Source organism: Elephantulus edwardii, unplaced genomic scaffold (assembly GCF_000299155.1).
Source record: "Elephantulus edwardii isolate Elephantulus edwardi_28Jun2011 unplaced genomic scaffold, EleEdw1.0 scaffold00118, whole genome shotgun sequence".
Lineage (NCBI taxonomy): Eukaryota > Metazoa > Chordata > Mammalia > Macroscelidea > Macroscelididae > Elephantulus > Elephantulus edwardii.
In genome coordinates, this window is record NW_006399868.1 from 8425154 (window position 1) to 8445155 (window position 20002).

The 20002-nt window shown below is 43.3% G+C and overlaps 1 protein-coding gene across 1 annotated transcript in view; it reads right to left on the reverse strand.

Moving 5' to 3' along the window:
• Positions 1 to 1924: 1924 nt before the first annotated feature.
• Positions 1925 to 20002, reverse strand: part of CD226 (CD226 molecule) — a 53311-nt gene continuing 35233 nt past the window's right edge. Inside the window, exon 3 of the mRNA XM_006892764.1 lies at positions 1925 to 2373. Within this exon, the coding sequence (XP_006892826.1) occupies positions 1925 to 2373 (449 nt within the window). The remainder of the gene's footprint in view (positions 2374 to 20002) is intronic.

Genomic DNA, 20002 nt, shown 5'->3' on the forward strand with positions numbered 1-20002 from the left:
ATAAAGAGTTTATCACTGATAAAAAGGAGTGGTTTCCTGGGCCTGTCCTCTGATGGAGAGCTTGTCCCTGCCACAGCCTTCCTCTGACAGAGCTCACAGAGCAGGAGCCTGGATCCCCCCTGGGTTTGGGACTTTAGGAGAGCCAACACTGCTGTCCTCACTCTCACAGAGAGTGGAATGGGGACTTGGGGAGCAGGGTGCACCCCTGCATGGCTCCGTCATGGCAAAGATGACAACGGGAGAGACAATTTGGTGCTTGATCTTTCTGTTCCGTAGTCGGCAGAAATGGACTGACTGAGCTTTGGCCAACTAGCTCCTGAAGGTCAAACACCTGTTGAATTCATACTCTGCCCTGATTCGGTAAATACCCAGAGGGCTTATGTAAGGTAATAAGAACTAGTTACCACCTCTGAACATTTGTGACATATTTGGGAAGAGGAGAATTACATATCTAAAGTTACATATCTAAAAGACTGCCAACATCTTGTCTTTTTCAAACTCTAGTTAAATTAATTATCTTTAAAATGTCAGGAATGTCGCAGGTCAAGAAAATAGAAAAGATCTGTTGTTGAATTACTGTAATTCATAGGCCAGGAGCCATGCTCTATGCTTGTGAAGTTCTTGGACCCAAGAATTCTGACCCACCAAAGGTTCCAGGTGATAAAAGGTTACTCCTGTAACAATTGCAGGCAATACACCAACAAAGCCCAAGGCTTCTTAAAACAATGGTTCAGCTTAACTAGGAAAGAACCTTTGCATTGAGCATTAGGCTCTTTTAAGAACAATATTTATGGCATCAAAGTGACAACACCTAATAAGAAGATTCAAAAGTATCTCAGAGGCAGCAAATTTATATTCACAGGAGAGAAACAACTCAGAAAAAAAGGGGCTGAGATGGGTGACAACTCAGAGAACAAGTACTGTCACTGGATTGTACGTAGAGTAAGAGTTGGAATGATTTATGTTCTGTGTGTATATCCTAAAAAGCAAACAGAAATAAATCAACACACTAAAAAGGGTATAGGGAAGAATACCTCACACACTGCTGAAGGAACAAGCCTGTCTTGGATTCAGTGCAACCAGGGTGGAGGCAAAGCCGCCCTGCAGCCCTGCACTCATTTGAATGCTCTCAGGAAAGGGCAGCCTTGGGAAAAGGACCCCCCATCTGGGGAAGGGGGAGGTCAGGGAAAGAGAAGGCCCTCAATCAGAAGGACTGAGACAGTGATTGTAACAAATGGCTCAAGCAGGCCCAGAGCACAGAGGGAGTCACAGAAGAGGGCCAGGGCAGACCGACTGTTTCTAGGGTCACTACAGTCATGGTGGCCTCCACGGCACCTAACAACAGCAACAAAAGAGGCAGCTTCACTGTCGGTAGGTGAGTTATGCTTCTTTAAGGAATGATCCTTTGCATTTTCCAAGACTGTTACCAAAAAATAAAATAGTGCGTGACAATTACCACCATTCTCTCTACCCTACTAAGGCTTTGTAGGAAAAGTATCTATCCTTCTTGAATTGAAACATTATAGTTTAGAATCCATTTGACCAGTTTGGGTTTGAGTTTCCTGTTTCAGATAAGCAACATAAAGAACTGTTTAAAAGGGATATATGATTGGGTATTATTGTCAATACATGAGTCCAGAATGAAGGCTGCACAGTGGAGTGGACTTGGGGGGAGGGATTGCATAACAGTGAAAGAGTTTTACTTTTCAAGAAGAGTGAATTGAGGGTGAGGAGTGGACAGGGAGAAAAGTGCAACAATGAATGACTGGAAACTTCCTATGTCTCTGTAAACTTTCATTAAAATTTTTTTAAAAGTGAAAAAAGAAGAAACAAAAAAAAAATGGGGGGGAAGGAAATACTAAATATTCAAGTCCAAACTGCCAACATACCTGAACTCAAAGACTGAAATATTTTAACAAAACGGTCACATGAAGCCATAAGACAAGACAACAGAAACCAACGCCCAGCAGTCATGGCCCCATTTTGACCCTCGCTGGCCTTGGCTCCACTTACCCTCATTACGGGTGGTCACTGTCAGTCTTGCCAGGTAGGTCTCATTCTCGCCCGTGTTGACCTTGAAGCTGCATCGGTAGACGCCCGAGTCGTTGATGTTTAAGTGGTTAATGGAGATGAAGCTGCTTATCAGCCGCTGGTTGCAGGTGGAATATATGGGTCTTCGGTACTTTGAAAGGGAGCCTCTCCCTTCCTTCACGTTACATAAAGTCAGGAGGTCGATTTGTTGGGGCTGGATCTTTTCCCACACAACTGTTTCGACTGGCTTGACGTCCTGAAGCTCACAGCTGAGGGTGACTTCTTCTCCAGGGTTTGCAAGCACATATCGATCAAATGGCCCTGGTGGCTCAAAATAGCTCTCTGAAAAAGAAGGAAAGGGATAGAGTCAGGTCTTCGGCTTCATCGGTGTATACATGGGAGCTACCAGAAACATCTGCCAAAATAATTGGTGGCATAATTAAGATGCTTTTCTCTATTATCACGGCTCTATTCAAAGACTATGTTTAAGAAAAGAGGAACAGGACAGGGTACGTGTGGTAAGTATTCTCTTAAGTTGTACTGGGTTGACAGGACCACCGAGAAACATGACAGAAAACCCCAAGATTTCATGTAAAACTATTCAGAGAGGGAATTTCACACCGCAGTACTGTGGCAACACTGAGCTGGTGATTCCAACACTGACTTCAAGTATTGAGTTTCCAGATGGTGATGATGCCAAGGAGGCGAGGGGATGAGTGGTTACGCTTTCCACTTCTGATTAAAAGGCTGGTGCTTTGAGCCAACGCAGTGGCTCTGCTGGAGGAAGAACTGTTGATCTGCTCTCATAAAATACTACAGCCTCCGAAAGCCTCCACCACTGGTGAGAGAAACTAACGGAATCTATCATGGGCCTGGAGAAGAAGAAATAACTCCATCTTGCATGAAGTTCATCTAGAGGGTTCCCTAAAGGCAAGGATGGTGAGAACGCCTCACATGCTTTTTGGGCTTGTTACTAAGAAACCAAAAACAACCCTCAAAGTCATTGTCATCAACTTGGAGCTGACTCAGAGCTGACCCTCCAACAGCTTTTCACAAGCGTAGAGATTTATCATCTTTCTCCTGTGGATCTGCTGGTGGATTTGAATCAGCAGCGAGGTATCTGCCTGGGTCAGCAGAACAACTCCCAGTGACTACACCACCAGAGCGCAGCGGAAGCCGGTTCATGGAGAAGAACGTTGTTGTTGTTGTGTACCGTAGAGTCAGGCCCGTCACTGACATGACAGTGGGTGTTCAGAGGCAGTTGATCGCAGGGCAGAGACTGCCCATCTTTCTCCTGCTAAGGACCTGGTGGGGTCCAATTGTATGATTTTGAGTAAGCAGTGCAACCCTTACCCTAAGCTCCCCGAGTCCCCTCAAGACTCACCCACATTAAATAAGGCTTTTTTAGAAACTTAGGATTGTGTGATGTAGAGGTGGAGTAGGGACCCAGATGAGGTCTTAGGCACCAAGGAAGTGCGCAGTGTTTTCCCATTGCCCGGCCACCTGAAATTCCAGCATCAAGGAAAAACTCACTCAGGAAGTAATCACTGGAGGACTACCTTGGTTCTGACAGTGTTCTCAAGAATGCAGGGCTCTTCCCCAATCCTTCCCATGGGATTTTCAAGGTAAAAACGATTTTGCTTTTGTAATACCAAATACCAAACCCACTGCCCTTGACTAAGTTCTGACTCATGATGCCTTCACATCAGGTTTGAGACTCTAAGTAAGTCTTTATGGGGGCAAACTTCATCTTTCTCCAGAGAAGCAGCTGCTGGGTTCAAACCACTGACCTTTAATTAGTTGTTGTTGTTGTTGCTGCTGCTGTTAGGTGCCATCAAGTTGAGTATGACCCATAGCAACCTTATGAACAACAGATCTAAACCCTGTCCCATCCTGTGCCATCCTCACACTTCCTAACAAGTTAGAGCCTATCGCAGCATTCACCATGTCAGTGCAATTCACCAAGGGTCTCCCTCTCCTTTGCCAACTCTCTATCTTTTCACGTATTATGTCCCTCGCCAAAGGATAGTCCCTCCTAGCAACATGCCCAAAATGTGAGGTGAGGCCTCGTCATGATTGCCTCCAAAGAGCACTCTGATTGTCCCCCTCTAAGACATATTTGGGCGTGTGTGTGTGTGTGTGGTTTTGTTCGTTTAGCAATCCATGGAATATTCAGCAATTTTCTCCAACACCACAGCTCAAAGGCATCACTTCTTCTTCTGTCATCCTTATTCATTATCCAGCTCTCAGATGCACAACAAATGATCAGAAAGACCATGGCCTGAATTAGAAGCACTTTAGTCCTCAAACTGACATCATTAACCCTCAATAATTTGAAGAGGTCCCTAAATGCAGCTTTTTGAAGTGTGGTGCATCACCTAACTGTTGGTACCAAGGGTGTTAATTGTGGTTCCAAGTAAGATGAAGTTGTTGACAGTTTTAATCTTTTCTCCATCTATCATGGTGTTACCTATCAGTCCAGTGATAAGAATCTTTGTTTTCTTGACATTGAGATGCAATCCATACTGAAAGCTGTATTCTTTGATCTTCTTCAACAAGTGCTTCAAGTCCTCCTCACTTTCAGCAAGCAAGGTTGTGTTGTCTGTATAACATGTTATTGACGAGTCTCCCTCAGATCCTGATGCCACATTCCTCTTCACAGAGTCTAGCTTCTAGAATGGCTTGCTCAGCATGTAGATTGAATAGATATGGAGAGAGGATACAACCCTGATAGACTCCTTTCCTGATTTGAAACCATGTAGCGTTCCATTGCTCTGTTCACACAACAGCCTCCTCGCCTAGGTATAGGTCTTGCATGAACACAACTAAGTGCTTTAGGATTCCTATTTTTCTCAATCTTAGCCATAACTTGTTATGATCCACACAGTCAAATACCTTTGCATAGTCAATGAAGCACAAATAGATAGTTTTCTGGTATTCTTTATTTTCAGCCTTAATCCATCTGACTGACATAAGCAATAATATTCCTGGTACTACCACCTCTTCTAAATCCTGCTCGAACTTCTGATAGTTTCCTATCTATGTTACTGTTCTAGCCATTTTTTAGATGATCCTCTGTATTTTGCTTACATGTGATAGTAATAACATTGTTCCATAGTTCCCACATTCTGTTGGATCATCTTTCTTAGGAAAGTGAACAAATATGAACCTCTTCCAATCTGCTGGCCGGGCAGCTGTCCGCCAAATTTCCTGGCATAGATTGATGAGTACATCAGGGCTGCGTCTATAACTGCAGCAGAACACTTAATACACTACATCGACAGAGAGCCTTTTTATTCCTTTTATATTCTTGAATAAACAGGTCAATTGCTCTTTTCACCTCTTTTTCTCTCAAGTATACATATTTCTAGAGGCTCGTGTAGCTAACAGAATGCACCATTGTGAATTCTTGTGTTTTAAAATTTTGCTTGACTTTCATTTCTAGCACAGCAAGTATTTATAGACATGAAACATACAGACAAAACCTCTTTGGGATCCTCTAATTTCCAAGGATGCCCAGGGCTGCTGAGATCAAAAAGTTTGAGATGGAATCTAAAAAATAAACTATAAGAATTCTTTTTCAAAGTTAAACTGCTACAGATTGAATTTTTTTTTTAAGCTCCCAAAGAACTGTGGTCATCTTAACTCCCATAGCTGTAAACATAACTCTATTGGGAGGTTTGTTGTTTGTTTGTGTGGGATTTTTTTCTCTGTTACCGAGTTGTTGTTGTTGATTGCTGTCAAGTTGAGCATGACTCATAGAGACCCTATGAACAAAAGACCTGAAGCCTTTCTATAACTACTGTCATTTCTCAAAGTTCATAGTGTTTCCAGAGGCATGTTGTTTAGGAAGTGGCTGCCCCTCCTGCTTCCAAAAGATATAGTGGTATTAGTAAAGAGCACAGAATATAATATGGACTACACTTAACGAATTCCTCTAGGTCGTATAGCCCTGGTGTACAAGTTGCCATACCGCGGTCACTTGTGCTTGCTGTGAGGCTGAACACTGTGACACTGATGTGTCAAATGCATTAATGGTTGGCTACCCAATGCCCCAATGTGGATAGTGTTTGGTGGAGCTCCCCGATTAAAACAAACTTGGAAGGAGGAGTGGCATCCACTTCCATAATAGCTTGCCTCCAAAAACCCTGTGAACGTGGAGAGAAGGTGAAAGGCACCCAAGTGTCGAGGACTCTCTTTCATAGGGTCACTATGAGTCGCCTGCAACTCAACAGCACTTAACAACAACAACAACACATAACGATAACAACAACATAGAGCTCAGTTGGCCTAGTGGACAGAAAGTGATGCTACCGAGCCAAAGGTGGGTTCCTTGGGCCTGGTTTTAATTGGTTTTGGTCAAAAATTATTTTAAGTGGTAGAGGTAACTCGGGTTGCTGTGATGCTGAACACTATGACACTGAGGTGCCAAATGCAATAATGGTTACTCATGGTGGACAGTACTTGGTGGAGCTCCCCAATTAAAACAAGCTTGGAAGCAGGAGTAGCATCCACTTCTGAAATAGCTTGTCTCTGGAAACCCTATGAAGTTGAAGAAATGATGAAAGTTATACAAGAGTTCAGGTCTTTCGTTCACAGGGTTGCTATGAGTTGTCTAAGACTCACATACTTTGACATGCTTTCAGAAGAGATCAGTCCTTGGAAAAAGAAATCATGGTTGGCAAGGTAGCAAGTCCATGAGAGAGAAAACCTTCAATAAGATGAATCAACACAGAGTCATTGCAACAATAAGCTTGAGTATTTGAGACTGTCAAAAGGAGCAGGAGAGGACAAGGCTCTGATCTGTTGCCAGTAGGGTTGCAATGAGTCATAATCGACTCCACAGTACTTAACAACAACACATGATTGAGGTTGTTCTTGAATAAGTTCCAATCCTGCTCCATTCTGAGAGGAGAATACACACACAATCACACTTGAAATCCTACAAGGACCTGTCCACAGCAAAGGAACACCAAATCTGGCCCACAGGCACCAGAATAAGTGAGAGGCCCCGGGCAGAATCCCATGGCTCCTACTCTGATTTGGACTTTCAACCTACAGAAAGCAAGAGAGAAAAGTCTGTTCTCTACACCTACCCATGTGTTATGTGTCTTCAATGTTAAGGTAAAACTAAGATACAACAGAAAAAGAACCAGTAACTAAAACAAACCGTCTGCTGTTGAGTCCAGGCTGACGAGCAGAACTCCTATGGAATCACCTGCACAGAGCTCCTCAGGCTGCACAGCCTCGCAGACCCAGACTGCCTCACCTTGCTCCTGTGCGACAACTGGTGAGTTTATACCACTAACTTCCTGATGTTCTTTACCTGAAAAGATCCCTCTTGAAAAACATGGTCAAAGGGTGTGAAACAAAGTTCCACCATCTCAGCCTCTAAGAAGCACCCTTTCTGAGACAAATGTATTTGTTCTTTTGGCGGTCCATGGGATGCTCCGTTCTTATGAAGACGGGAGGGATAGTCCATAGTCACCCTCAGAGGTCCTGGTGGATTCTAACCAGAGATCTTTTGGTTTAGAGCCCCCAAAATTATGCACTATAGTGTAAACATTACTTTCCTTTTCAGTGAAAAACCAGAAAAATCATGTCACTCACTTTATTGCTATATTAGCTTCAGTATAGTGGCCCAGAACAGAATCTGTAACATCTTTGAGATATGCTTGTATTCCAAAGTTAGTGTCTTAGTGTACAGAAACATATCACAGTAATGCAGTTCAAATCTATGCAAAGTCTCTACTGAACAAATAAAACACCTGGTCATCTTCTACCATAAAGATTCACTTATTCCCTCATTGTCATGCTGTAGGAACTCACTCATGGATAAGCCTCCAGTAGATTTTCAGAGGCTGTAAATCATGTCAGAGGAGACTGCACATCTTTCTCCTGAAAAGCATTTGGTAAATTCAATTAGGTGGCAGCTCAACTCCTTACCATCTTGGCTAACAGAGAGCGACACACAAAGGTTACAGCCAGGAAAACCAACAAGACAACCCTACTTCATCACATGGTGTCTCCATAGTCAGCATCAACGCAGCAGCACAGGACAGAAATATCAACAGTGTGAGGTGCTAACTACAGAGGAAACTGGGTTAGGGCACAGGAGAACTTTCCCACTGTAAATCTTTTGATTAACTTTTCTGTAAATTTAAAGACATTTAAAAATAAAACTTTTATTAGAAAGCAGGGAAAGACTTGGGAGTCTAGAAGAGATAAGTTAGGCAGATGGTAGAACAGAAGAGATGTTTTTGCGATGTCATCTTGAATTACACAAATAAAACTGAGTGAAGACAGTGGGGGCGTTGGGCTTACACACGGTTGGTTAGAGAAAGAAAAATAATAATGAGTTCTAGTTCCATGGCTAAACCAAAACTGGGTGCTGGGGAGGTAAATTAGCATAGTACAAAGTATGAAAAATTATGTAAGTGAAAATTACCCAACACTCTTAGCTAAAGAATCTAAGTTTCACTATGTCTATTAAAACATGTCAAAATTGAGAAGCTGAGATTAATCTTTATTTTTTAAGATTAATTGCCATTGACTCATAGCTGACCCTCTCTTCCAGAGTTTTGGAGGCTGTAAATCACATGAGAGGAGACTGCCCATCATTTTTCTTTTTTCATATGGAATAATACCTTTAGTAGAGAGGTGAATAGACTGCTCACCTTTATCTCTTGGAGCTTCTGGTGGATTTGAACTGTCAGAGAAGCATGGCTTTTGGGTGAAGAGAGCAGTTACCACACTACTAGATTTCTCTCCTCTTAAAAGTAGATAGTAAATGTCACAATCTTGAAGGAAGGAGTCAGTGAGATAGGTTTCATGCCAGTGTCAGCTTCTGCAGCGTCAGCTTTCCTTGAGAAGTAGTGAAGGATGGAGAACAGTAGTAACAACTGTTGGGTCCAGTATCCTTCCCCTGTGTCAGCTAGAATAGCCAGCTACTAGAATTTGAGATGAGTAGTTGGAGCAAATGAACACAGCATTAGAACTGAAGAAGACTAATTAATTAACAACTTATGATATGCAAATAACATAACCTTGCTTGCTAAAAGTGAAGGAGACTTAAAGGACTTATTCATGCAGATCAAAGACTGCAGCCTGTGGTATGGATTCCACTTCAACATAAAAAAAAACATAAGTCTACACACTTGGACCAATGAGCAGTATTATGATAAATGGAGGAAAGCTAAAAGTTGACAAGGATTTTATTTCACTTGGAGTTAAAATTAATGTTGGGGGAAGCAGTAGTCAAGAAATCAAACTTTGTTTTATTGAACAAATATGCTACAAAAGTCCTCTTTAAAGTGTTGAAGAACAGGAATGTCAGTTTGAGGACTGGAATGAATTTGACCGAATCTAAGATATTTCCAGTTGCCTTATATGCACAAGATAACTGAATAACAAAAAAGAAAGATCAAAGCTGACTCCTTTGAATCATGAAGTTGGTGAAGAACATTGCCAGAATAACAAATAAATCATCTCAGAAGCACAGATATTAAGACTTTGTCTCACATACTTGGGTCATGTTATCAAGAAGCACCAGATATAGATGAGGACATCATGCTCAGAAAAGTAAAGGGTCAGTGAAATACAGGAAGACTCTCGACAAGATGGATTGGCACAGTGGGCTCACGTAAAGGACCAGGCAGTATATGTGGGGTCACAATGAGTCAGACTCAACAGCACCTGTCCAAACGATGCCATATATCCAATTAGAATATTGAGATAAAAGCCAAATATCCCATAAAGTCTTTGGACTAAACAAATTATAAATGACCACCCCCACCCCCAAGTAGATGTATCATCAAACTCTGCAAGGAACAACCTAGAAATCAAAGGCCACAAAAAGGGACAGAATGGACTCAACCAATCACTCCTGAGTTCACTTCAACAGGGCAGCACACCCTCAGCTCTGCAGAGGAACACACCAACAGTCACTCAAGTCTTGGAATCACCAACGTCATGAAGAATGAAGCCAAGATCCTCAACTCCATCTGGTCCAAACCACTTGCTCCTCACACCAAGTTCTACCCCATCGCCTGTTGCCGTACTTGCATTGTCCTTTATCTTCTCATTACTTGATTAAAAGAGAGAGGTAATATTTTTACATACATTTTAAAAGAAAATGTTTTAATCTTTTTTTAAAAAAATGAAAAATAAAAGAAATCACACTTGATCTTGTTGAACAAAGAATTTTGATTCACCATCAGCAATCTCTTAATCCCACTGCTGGGTGTGAACTTCTGTTATCTTTAGTTTTGAAAGTTTTCTTTTAATTCTCGTAAAATACCAATAACATAAAAGTTTCCTTTTTGTCTGTTTTTTAAGTGTTCAATCAGTGGCATATTTTTATAAGCATAGTGTTGTGCAACTATCACAACAACACCCCAAAACTTTTAGAGACAAGCCTGTGTCCATCAAGTATACATCCTGTTGCCCACTCACCCTCACTCAGTATGAACTTCTTAACATAATTTGTTCAACTGAGTTTAGTAAATTTTTAAACTTTTTTTGTGACTACTCCATTTGTTGCTGTCACTAAGGAATAAAAATATCAGTTCAAAGACTAAATGCCCTTGATTAAAGCCATGGCATTTCCAGTTGCTTCCTATGCATGTGAACGTTGGCCAACAAATAAGGATATTGGAAGAAGAAGTGATGCCTTTGAGTTGTGGTGTTGGAGAATAGTACTGGATATTGCCTGGACTGCCAAAAGAACAAACAAGTCTGTCTTGGATAAATTACAACCAGGATGTTCTTTAAAGGCCAAGATCATGAAACTGTGTCTCACATATTTTAGGCATGTTGTCAGGAGGGGTCAGTCCTTAGAGAAGAGCATAACACGTGTAAGCTGGAGAGTTAGAGACAGAGAGGAAGACTCTCAGCAAAATGGATTGACACAGTGTCTGCAGCAATGGGTCTGAGTCTATCAGACATGGTGACAACAGTGAAGGATAGGGGAGGGTTCGCAGAGTCGCTATGAGTCTAAGTTGATTTGACAGCACCTAAAAAAACAGCCACATCAACTCTTCACGTTTCATTAAGGTCTTATTTCAGAATTAAATGACTGAGTTTTATGGCATGAAGGAGATGTGAGTTTCAGGAGTGATGACAGGACATGACTCACTGGTCACTCTTGGGTCAGTTCTCATTTACATGTTGGCTGAATGTGCTCACATAGCATTCACCTATGTGCTCACATAGTTGTTTTGCCCAAACAACTGGTCAATAAAAATGTCATTTTTCTTGAGAGAGTGATATCTAGACTATGAGATGCTTGGGAAGGTAAGAGATCAAGGAAAGAGAGGAAGACCCTCAGGAGATGGTTGCCATAGCAATAGCAATGGTGAGTTGAAGCCCAGCAGAGACCATGAGGCTGGTGCAGGATTGGACAGGGTTTTTATCTGTCGTACAGAGTCCCTGTGAATCAGAGCTAACGCATAGCATCTAACACAAGACCATGAAAACGTGATTCTGTAGGATGTAAATGCGCTCCCTGCTAAAGGACTAGGACACTATCATCCCTGATTTGCTCAGAATGTCAATTATAGTTTATGATCTTTTCAAGAAGGATACTGATAATCTGGTGTCAAGATCTGAGATAAGAATAACAGACAGATCTTGAGTACTGACAATGTGCTTGTCACAATGCAAAGTCCTTGGTGCATACCATTTCATTTTAACATGGACAGCAATCCAAGAAGGTATGTACTAGGAACAGTACTTTACAGGTGGTGAAAGTTAGGCCAGAAAAGTAAGGGGAAACCAGGACTTGAACTTGAAACCTCTTAACAAATATGCTGTGATTTTTATGTCACCTCTCAGCCAGAGGTGGGAGAGCTGCACAGCCCAGTGAAGACACAGCAGATGAAACTAGGATAACTAGATCAAACCAGGGACAAAGTGAGGTTGTGTTTATGAGCAGGACAGCTGAGAAACAGGTCACCTTGTCGGCACAGCACTCTTGTATCCACAGCCAGGGTAGCCTCAAGAATCTCCCAATCCCCATAGCACCCACCAGTGTGGCACCTTGGAGCACACAGGTGTCCCTACAGCCCCACCCCTGACCTCCTTAGAGATGCACTGGAGGGGAGGGGAAAGAAAGAGCTCATCTAAAGCGGACCAGGACAGAGTCTGAGCTTCCTCAAAGCGCTAAACATAGAAATACCGTAAGATCCAGCTATTCTACTGCTAGGAATGTACCTCGAGAAAATGAGAACTGAGACACAAACCGAGAGTTCATAGCAGCGTTATCCACCATCACAAGAACATGGGAACAGCCCAAATGTCCAACCACAAACGAATGGATTGAAAAATTGTGGTTCATTCCCGCAACTGAATACTACACAGCATGCAGGAGTAATGATTTTGTAAATCACTACCTAATTCGGGAGGGACTGGAGAACATTATGCTGAGTGAATTAACTCAGTCCCATATGGGCAAATACAAATAGTGTATAAGACCATTATTGTAGAAATAGAGAACTAATAAAATGTGTATGAGAATCCAAGGGAGGGAGGAAATGTGTTAATCATGTTGTTGTTGTTATGTGCCATCAAGTCGCTTGCGATTCGTAGCAACCCTGTGTACAAGAGCCCTAAATGTTGTTCTGTCCAGTGCCAACCTCGCCATCTCAAACACACTCATTCCCACCACTCCACTCATAGAATCGATCCATCTCATAGGGTCACACAATTTGATGGGTGGAGGGAGAGGTGGGAAAAGGAAATGGGAAAGGTCCAGTATGAAAAACAATGTATATGAACTTTGTAAACAAACCAGTACAAAATGAAAATGTTCTTTAAAAAAAAAATGTATTATCACCAACCAGAAACTAGAATGCAGCATGTTTTAGACAGAAGATTGGCAGAGTGTAGAGAAGAAAACAATCCTGAGGGAGGCAAGAGATGCACTGAAATGTCACCCGTGAGATTATTATCCTATTCAAGCATCACATTTCTCAAATTGGGAGGACGGCCGATAGAAGCTTTCAGTTTCTAAACATGTGCTTTGATCGAAGTGAAAAACGCCCTGAAACAATCCCAGAATCTCATTCATCTGGTTCATACTTTAGACTGTGGCTATTTGAAAGGATCCAACAGGAGGCCTCCTTAGACCGAAAAGGAGGTGTCCCTGCGTGAGGCAGGCAGGAGCACTGTGGACTGAGGATGTCTGTGGCGATGTCTGTCCCTATGCTCAGCATTTGTGTTTTTGATGAAGGGACCAGCCCCAGGCCAGTGGAGTGGCCTCAGATCACCTGAGACAATGGAGGGCTACACACGCCTCGATGAGGGCAAGGAATGACTCAACTAGTGCTTATCTGAGAACGGTGGGAGAAGTCAGCATCCTGTGTCGTCTTTGTACTGCTCCTCGTGCTGCTGAGCCTTCTGGAAACAAGCTGAGTTGGAGGAAATACGGTCCTTCTGATAGAGACGTTCCCATCATTTAGGAAGACTTCTCACTGTGACATTATCTTAGCATCATGGCAGAATGTCTGAATTTTTATAATACCATCTGTCTTAGTTTTCTAGTGAAGCCTTAAGAGAAATACCACCAGTGGGTGGCTTTAGTGAGCAAGAGTGTACTTCCTCACACGTTAGGAGGCTGGCAGTGGGGCTTCAGGATGCTGTCTTGGGAAATGCTGTCTGTTCTGGGGGAAGCTCCCTGCCTCTGTTCTTGGTTTCTTGGAGGTGTCATGTGGCGTGGTATCTGCTTTCCCATCTGTGCCTGCTTGTTTCATCTGCTCCTTTAGATCTTAAAAGAGAGGGATCCAAAGGCGCTGTAATAATATTGCCTGATTATTATAACAAAGATCAGTCATTCTCAAGTGCGATTATAACCACAGGAATGGAGGCAGGATTCAAGTGCGATTATAACCACAGGAATGGAGGCAGGATTTACATCACACAGTTGTAGAGACACAATTAAATCCCAGTATCACCCAAAAGTATGGGTTTATAACTTTTACCTGAGAAATAGAAAATCTGAAATAATACCTTTCTAGAGTGATATAGTCCACGTAAGACGTGTACAACAGCTCTGTGACTCCCAGTGAACGGAGCTGTTATGCTGTCAAGTCTGTTCCAACCCGTAGCGACACTGGGTACAGCAGAACAAATAGTACCCGCATCCTATGCCCAGTCAGTCAAACAGATCCGCACAGGTCCACACTCACTGCCTTGGGGTTTGCTCCTATGTGTGGAGGCCATTCACCCTGTTTCCACCTGTTTCCAGGCTGTAATGCTTAGTGGGAAGAGACTGCCTCATCCAGCTCCCAACAGTGAATCCAAACTGCCAAAGGCTGGGTTAGCTCATGCTGAGATGCCACAGGAAGCACCGGATTAGTTTTAACTAATCCAAGGATGTTGAGGAGACCTCCTTTGATTATCTACAATCTATCACCTCATAAATGAGTGCCCTGGAGAAGAACAAGAGGGGCTCCAGTCAAGTTCGTTGCTGTTGTGCATTCAAGTCAATTCAAACTTGCATTGACCCTATAGGACAGGGCATTACGGCCTCATAGGGTCCCCAAGGCTGTGAATCTCCACAGGAGCAGATGGCTAGTCTCCCCAAGGCACGCTGGAGGGTCAGCTGTGGGAGCTTCCAGCTCAAAGGCAATGCGTTTCTCCCACAGAGTCACCGGTGAGCTCAAACTGTAGACTTTTCATTTATAGCTGAGTGTTTAAGCTCCCCCTCACCTGAGCTCCTTCAAGTTCATTACCACTCCCACAAGAGCAGTTCACCCTGCCCAGTACATATCATACAGCTGTTTCCACACACAGGGCAAGATCCCACCTTTCAGATCTTGACTTCAGCCTCTGATAGCAATTCCTCAGGATGATTCTGCCTGTCTCCAGTTTTCTCACTTAAGGTCTGCAGAGTTCAATGCTTGTATATATCAATTTCTTCAAAAAGCATTTCTACTGGAAGAAATTGAAAAAGGAAGAGGCCTATAGGTCAAGCTTCTGAAGATGGCTTTCAATCACATACGGCTATGACTGTGAAACTCCCGAGATAATAGGAATGTCCCTGCTCTTAGGAACTCAGCAAAAATAACCATCCATTGAGGATCTGGTGTTGTTATGTGCCATCGGGTCACTGTGACTCATTCTGTGAACCCTGCTCTATTCTGAGCCCACTTCGTCGTCTCTGACATACCTGCCCCCACTACCCCAGACACTGAGTCAATCCATCTCATCCAGGGTCCATTCTGTTTAAAATGGTGTTTTGAGTTGTCTTAGTGGTTAGAAGGCTCTGCAATTAACTGAAAGGTCTGTAGTTTGAACCCACCACCTGCTTCATGGAAGAAAACTGTGCCTGCTTGCTTCGGTAAAGATTGTCATTTGTTCTGTTAGGGGCTGTTGAGTCAGTTCTGGTGCATGGCGACACCATGGCGGCCACTCGCTGGTCCTGTGCCGTCCTCATTGGTGCCACCTGTTCACTGCCTGGTGACTGACCGCGAGCCTCCGGTGAGAGGGCGGGTGACTGCTGACAGGATAAGCTGAATGCATGGCACAGCGGGAAGGATTGTACCCCAGCACCCCGTGTCCCCAGAACACCTCACTGCAGCGCCTTCCGTGCTGCTGGGATGGCCCTTTATTCTGTAGAGTTTTCATCATCACTGCATGTGGTTTCCAAATATTAAGGGGACTTAGAAAGCACTTATTACTGTGAATGAGAGTGGTGGAGGGTCCCTGCTACTTACTTGAACTTTTCAGTAGTGGGTTTGGTTAAAGTAGACAGATGCAGAGATGTTTTTGTAAATGCACAAAGAGCCTGTAAGATGCATTTTTAGTCTAAGAAATGATCCAATATGAAGGTCGCTGACCGAAGGGATTATGTGTCTCCTATTCTGTTTGGGAGACCACACTCAAGAGCTGCATTAAAACTGCGAACACATGAACAAGGGAGTAACAGAAAGGAATCACAGGATTCATTTTCACATCGCTGCCTGAAGCCACAGAGGGGAAAGCTTAGCTGAAACGCCTTAATAGGTTGGTAAAAGGAGAGCAGGGGGATTAGAGTGCCATAGAGGAGGCTCTGTGATGGATCAGGCTGCCAAGTGAAAAACAGACACTGGTTCAAACTCACCAGCTGCTCAATGAAAGAAAGGTGGGTAGTTTCCTTTTGGAAAGATTTAGTCTTGAGAACCTGATGGAGGGTTGATGTGAGAACTCAACAGCAAAGGTCTTGTGGCTTTTGATGATGTGTCGGTACTGAGCCCTGGTGGCTCAGGTTTTAAGTACTGAGTTGCTAATGAAAGGTGTAGTGGTTTGAACTCACGCTAGAGATGGATGGCCAGTCCCCTCCTGTGTGATTTACTGCCTCTGAAAACCCACTGGAAAATTAATGTTCTGACTTGATGGCAGATACAACGTCAACAGTTGCTCCCCAGGAGAAAGACAAGGCATTTTGCATCTGTAAAGACCACACACCCCCTCAGGCGCTCTGTGGGTGATTCTGTTCTGTGTACAGGAGTATGAACAGTCAGAAAGGCCTGCACAACAACAGGCCGTGTAGCCTCAGGCGCTCTGGGTGATTCTGTTCTGTGTACAGGAGTATGAACAGTCAGAAAGGCCTGCACAACAACAGGCCGTGTAGCCTCAGGCGCTCTGGGTGATTCTACTCTGTGTACAGGAGTATGAACAGTCAGAAAGGCCTCCACTGCAATAGGCTATATATTAGTATACCCAATTGCTGTGGCTTATTTTTAAAATGCAAAAACAAATACAAATTATTGCTTTTGACATATGTAAGCTAACTATTTCCATCCTTCCTGGTTTCTTTGTCTCCTTGTAACTATGATAAGGGCGTTGTTTTGTTTTGTCTTGATATTGGGGATAATTCCCATTCCCCTTGAGCACTTTTATCTCCACTTCCATTCCTTTAAGTGTCTCAAAGCCACCCTATTACATTTCCAGATTCCCCTCAACTGGCCTTCAGTGATGACTTACTTGCCCCAATCTTGGAATGGCATTTATCACATGTATGATTGGCCTTTTAGAAGGAAACGTAACTCCAGAAAGCCATTGACCTGTGGGCTTTGAGTGTAATCACAGTCATGGAATCAGAAGTCTGCACACCAAATCCGTCCTTACCTGTTGGGACCCAGACTTCAGTCCTTCTTTCATCTCAGACTTCTCATGTGGCTGAATCACATCCCTGGAGAGTAGCAGTTAGGCGGATAAAATACTCCTTTCACCTGTCAGTGGACTGATCTTACACAGCAGCAAGCATAATTTACCCACAGGCTGAGTTAGCTGTTAAAGTGGTCATATAAGTAAACCCTGGCCCCACACAGCTAAGCACCGAGGTGCACATTAGACACAGGACAAACAGGATGCAAATTCTCAGCATACATTTCAGGAAAATAGTAATTTGGTGCACGAAACCCAAACTCATTCTCATCAGTCAAGCCTTACAAGACAGAGTAGATCTCGAAGGATCCCAAGGGGATCTAGCGGCCTAGAGGTAAGAAGCTGTGCTGCAGTCTCAATGCTTTGTAGTTTGAATCCACCAGCTGCTCTGCAGGAGAAGGACAGGTCACGGGATTTACACCCTCTGAAAACCTGCTGGAGGGTCAGCTATGGGTTGACAGCAACTCAACGACAAAATAAGAACAACAATCTTCACGAAAGCACATTGCCAGGTTTTATCGCCTGTGGGTTTCCTGTGGTATATTTGGAGCACAACCCACTGCCTTCACGTCAATTTCAACTCCTAGCAAGGCCTCGCCACGTTTTCCAAATCGATAAATCTTTACAGCAGGCATGACCCTACCAAAAACAGTGGGATTCCTCTACAGTAACAGAATAGGGAAACAGGACCATTGACAATAGCACCCAAAAGATTAAACATTCAACAGGAAATCTAACCAGGGCTCAGAGCCCTTCTTCCCAGACAGGTTTCTCCTAGTGCCTGTCAGTGCCACAGTTCATCTCTCCAGGGCTGTTTGGCATAACAAGCTCCAGCACCTTCTCCACACAGTGTCCTCTTCTCCTGCAGGATTCTTCCCTTGTGGTATTCTTGCTTTGCTTGTGTTCTTTGTAGGAATCAAAATGAAGCCCCCATTTCTGTCTTTATATAACCACAATAAAGGATCCTCACAGTTGTTTTTGGCCACCCTCCTGATTTTATCCAAGGCAATTTCCCACAGAAATGACCAGCTATTTATTTATTAAGTGGAGCCCTGAGGCATACACAAGCCTGGCAAAAAGCCCTGGAGATGTGGCCAGTGTACTGTACAATTTTTAATTTGTTCTGACTAAAATCAGAAACAACATTTTAAAGATGTGGTTGCGATGTACTGTCAACTAGGAATTTACTCATAGGTGACCCTCCAGCCAGAGCAGCTGGCAGGTTCACACCTTGTCCCTTTAGAATTGGCAGGACAATTCCTTACCACTAAGCCATCAGACTTCCCCGTAAAGATATTAATATAAGACAGAGCAAGAGAAATGTCTCACTTGTCGAGAAAAGAGTAATGAGTGCTTGGTGCAAATCTGTGATGCTTCGGGTCCAGACCTGACCGTGTGCAGGGAGCTTTAGCACAGACACAGGCTGGTGCAGACTTGATAGCCTAGCCTGCAGTAGAAACCAGTCTTTCCATTAATCCCAGGGACCCCTGAAAGCGAGAACCGAGAACTGGCAGTCCCAGAACCACAGAGCTGAAAACCAACCATGGGGAGTAAGCCTTTCAGTCAACCCAATTCCACTTCCCAAAGAAGGTTCTGATGATGATAAGAACAGATAGAAAACAGCAATAAAGCAATTTTAAAGGAAAAGAGAGTGATAAGAGATCAAAGACAGCATTATGCTCAAGAGAAGTTTGCAAGATGACCAGACTGGGCTGTGAGAAGGTGGATAAATACACAAGACCTGAATCGTGGACTGAGGGGCCTCAGCACACACACAGCTTCCCCCTCCTCTTACAGCGGCACCTGGCAAAGGTAATGAGAGCTCTTTGCCCGATTCCTACCCTGCTCCATCCCCAGGATTGCTGGAGGCACAATGGCTAAACAGTGGGCTGCTGACAGAAAGGTCAGCACCTTGAGCGCTCCAACCTCTCCACGCGTGTCTTCTGTGAAGATGGGCAAGCTTGGAAACTCCATGGGGTGGTTCTGTGTGGTCCTGCGGGGCTGCTCCCACCAAACAGAAATGAGCTTTCTCTTTTTGGTTTGGTTTCATCCTCTCCAGCCTTTGTAAAAAATGTCTGTCCCCAATAATGGCTCTATCATCAACTTTATTTAGAAATGGAACAATAGAAATATACAACTTGATACCCACAAATGTCAAAGGACTAACAAAAATTAAGGGGATTAATGGAAAAGTCCGAAGAAAGTGACAACCTTGAGATTAAGTGATGCACGTGATTCAGGATGAAAGGAGGTTAATCAATAAAAATCAATAACTTTGTACCTGCAGACTAAAAAGGTATTTCTTGAAGACACAGATAGCCCTGCTTCTAAAGTATAGCAAACACACAAACCACACCCAACCAGGTAAACCACCGCAAAAAGGCCAACATCTTACCAGACAGAACTCAACCTAATGTGTTGGACTGCAGACTGCCTAGCCAAGACCATAAACCCAAGATAGAGAGATTAAGCAAAATCAGTAAACTGGAAAATTACTCCAGAGAAGATTGGTGAAGTCCTTAAATCATCTGCCTTCCATCCTCAATTTTACCTTTGAAAGACTATGGCGCCATTAAATTGGGATCAAATGTATCACTAGCTCCTGATTCAACTAGAAATAAAAATATATTGAAGCTCATATTGCATTGTGGAATGGAATATGCACACACCGCATGCATTTTGCAGCCTGTCCTCATCTAACGACTAAGGGCAATTCTGACTAGAAAAGAAAGTCAAACAAAGGCACTGGAAATTTTGCATGATTGCAGATGAAAAGTGTAATAAAATGCAAATGTTCAGGTTAAAAAAAGCATAGCTACTCAGG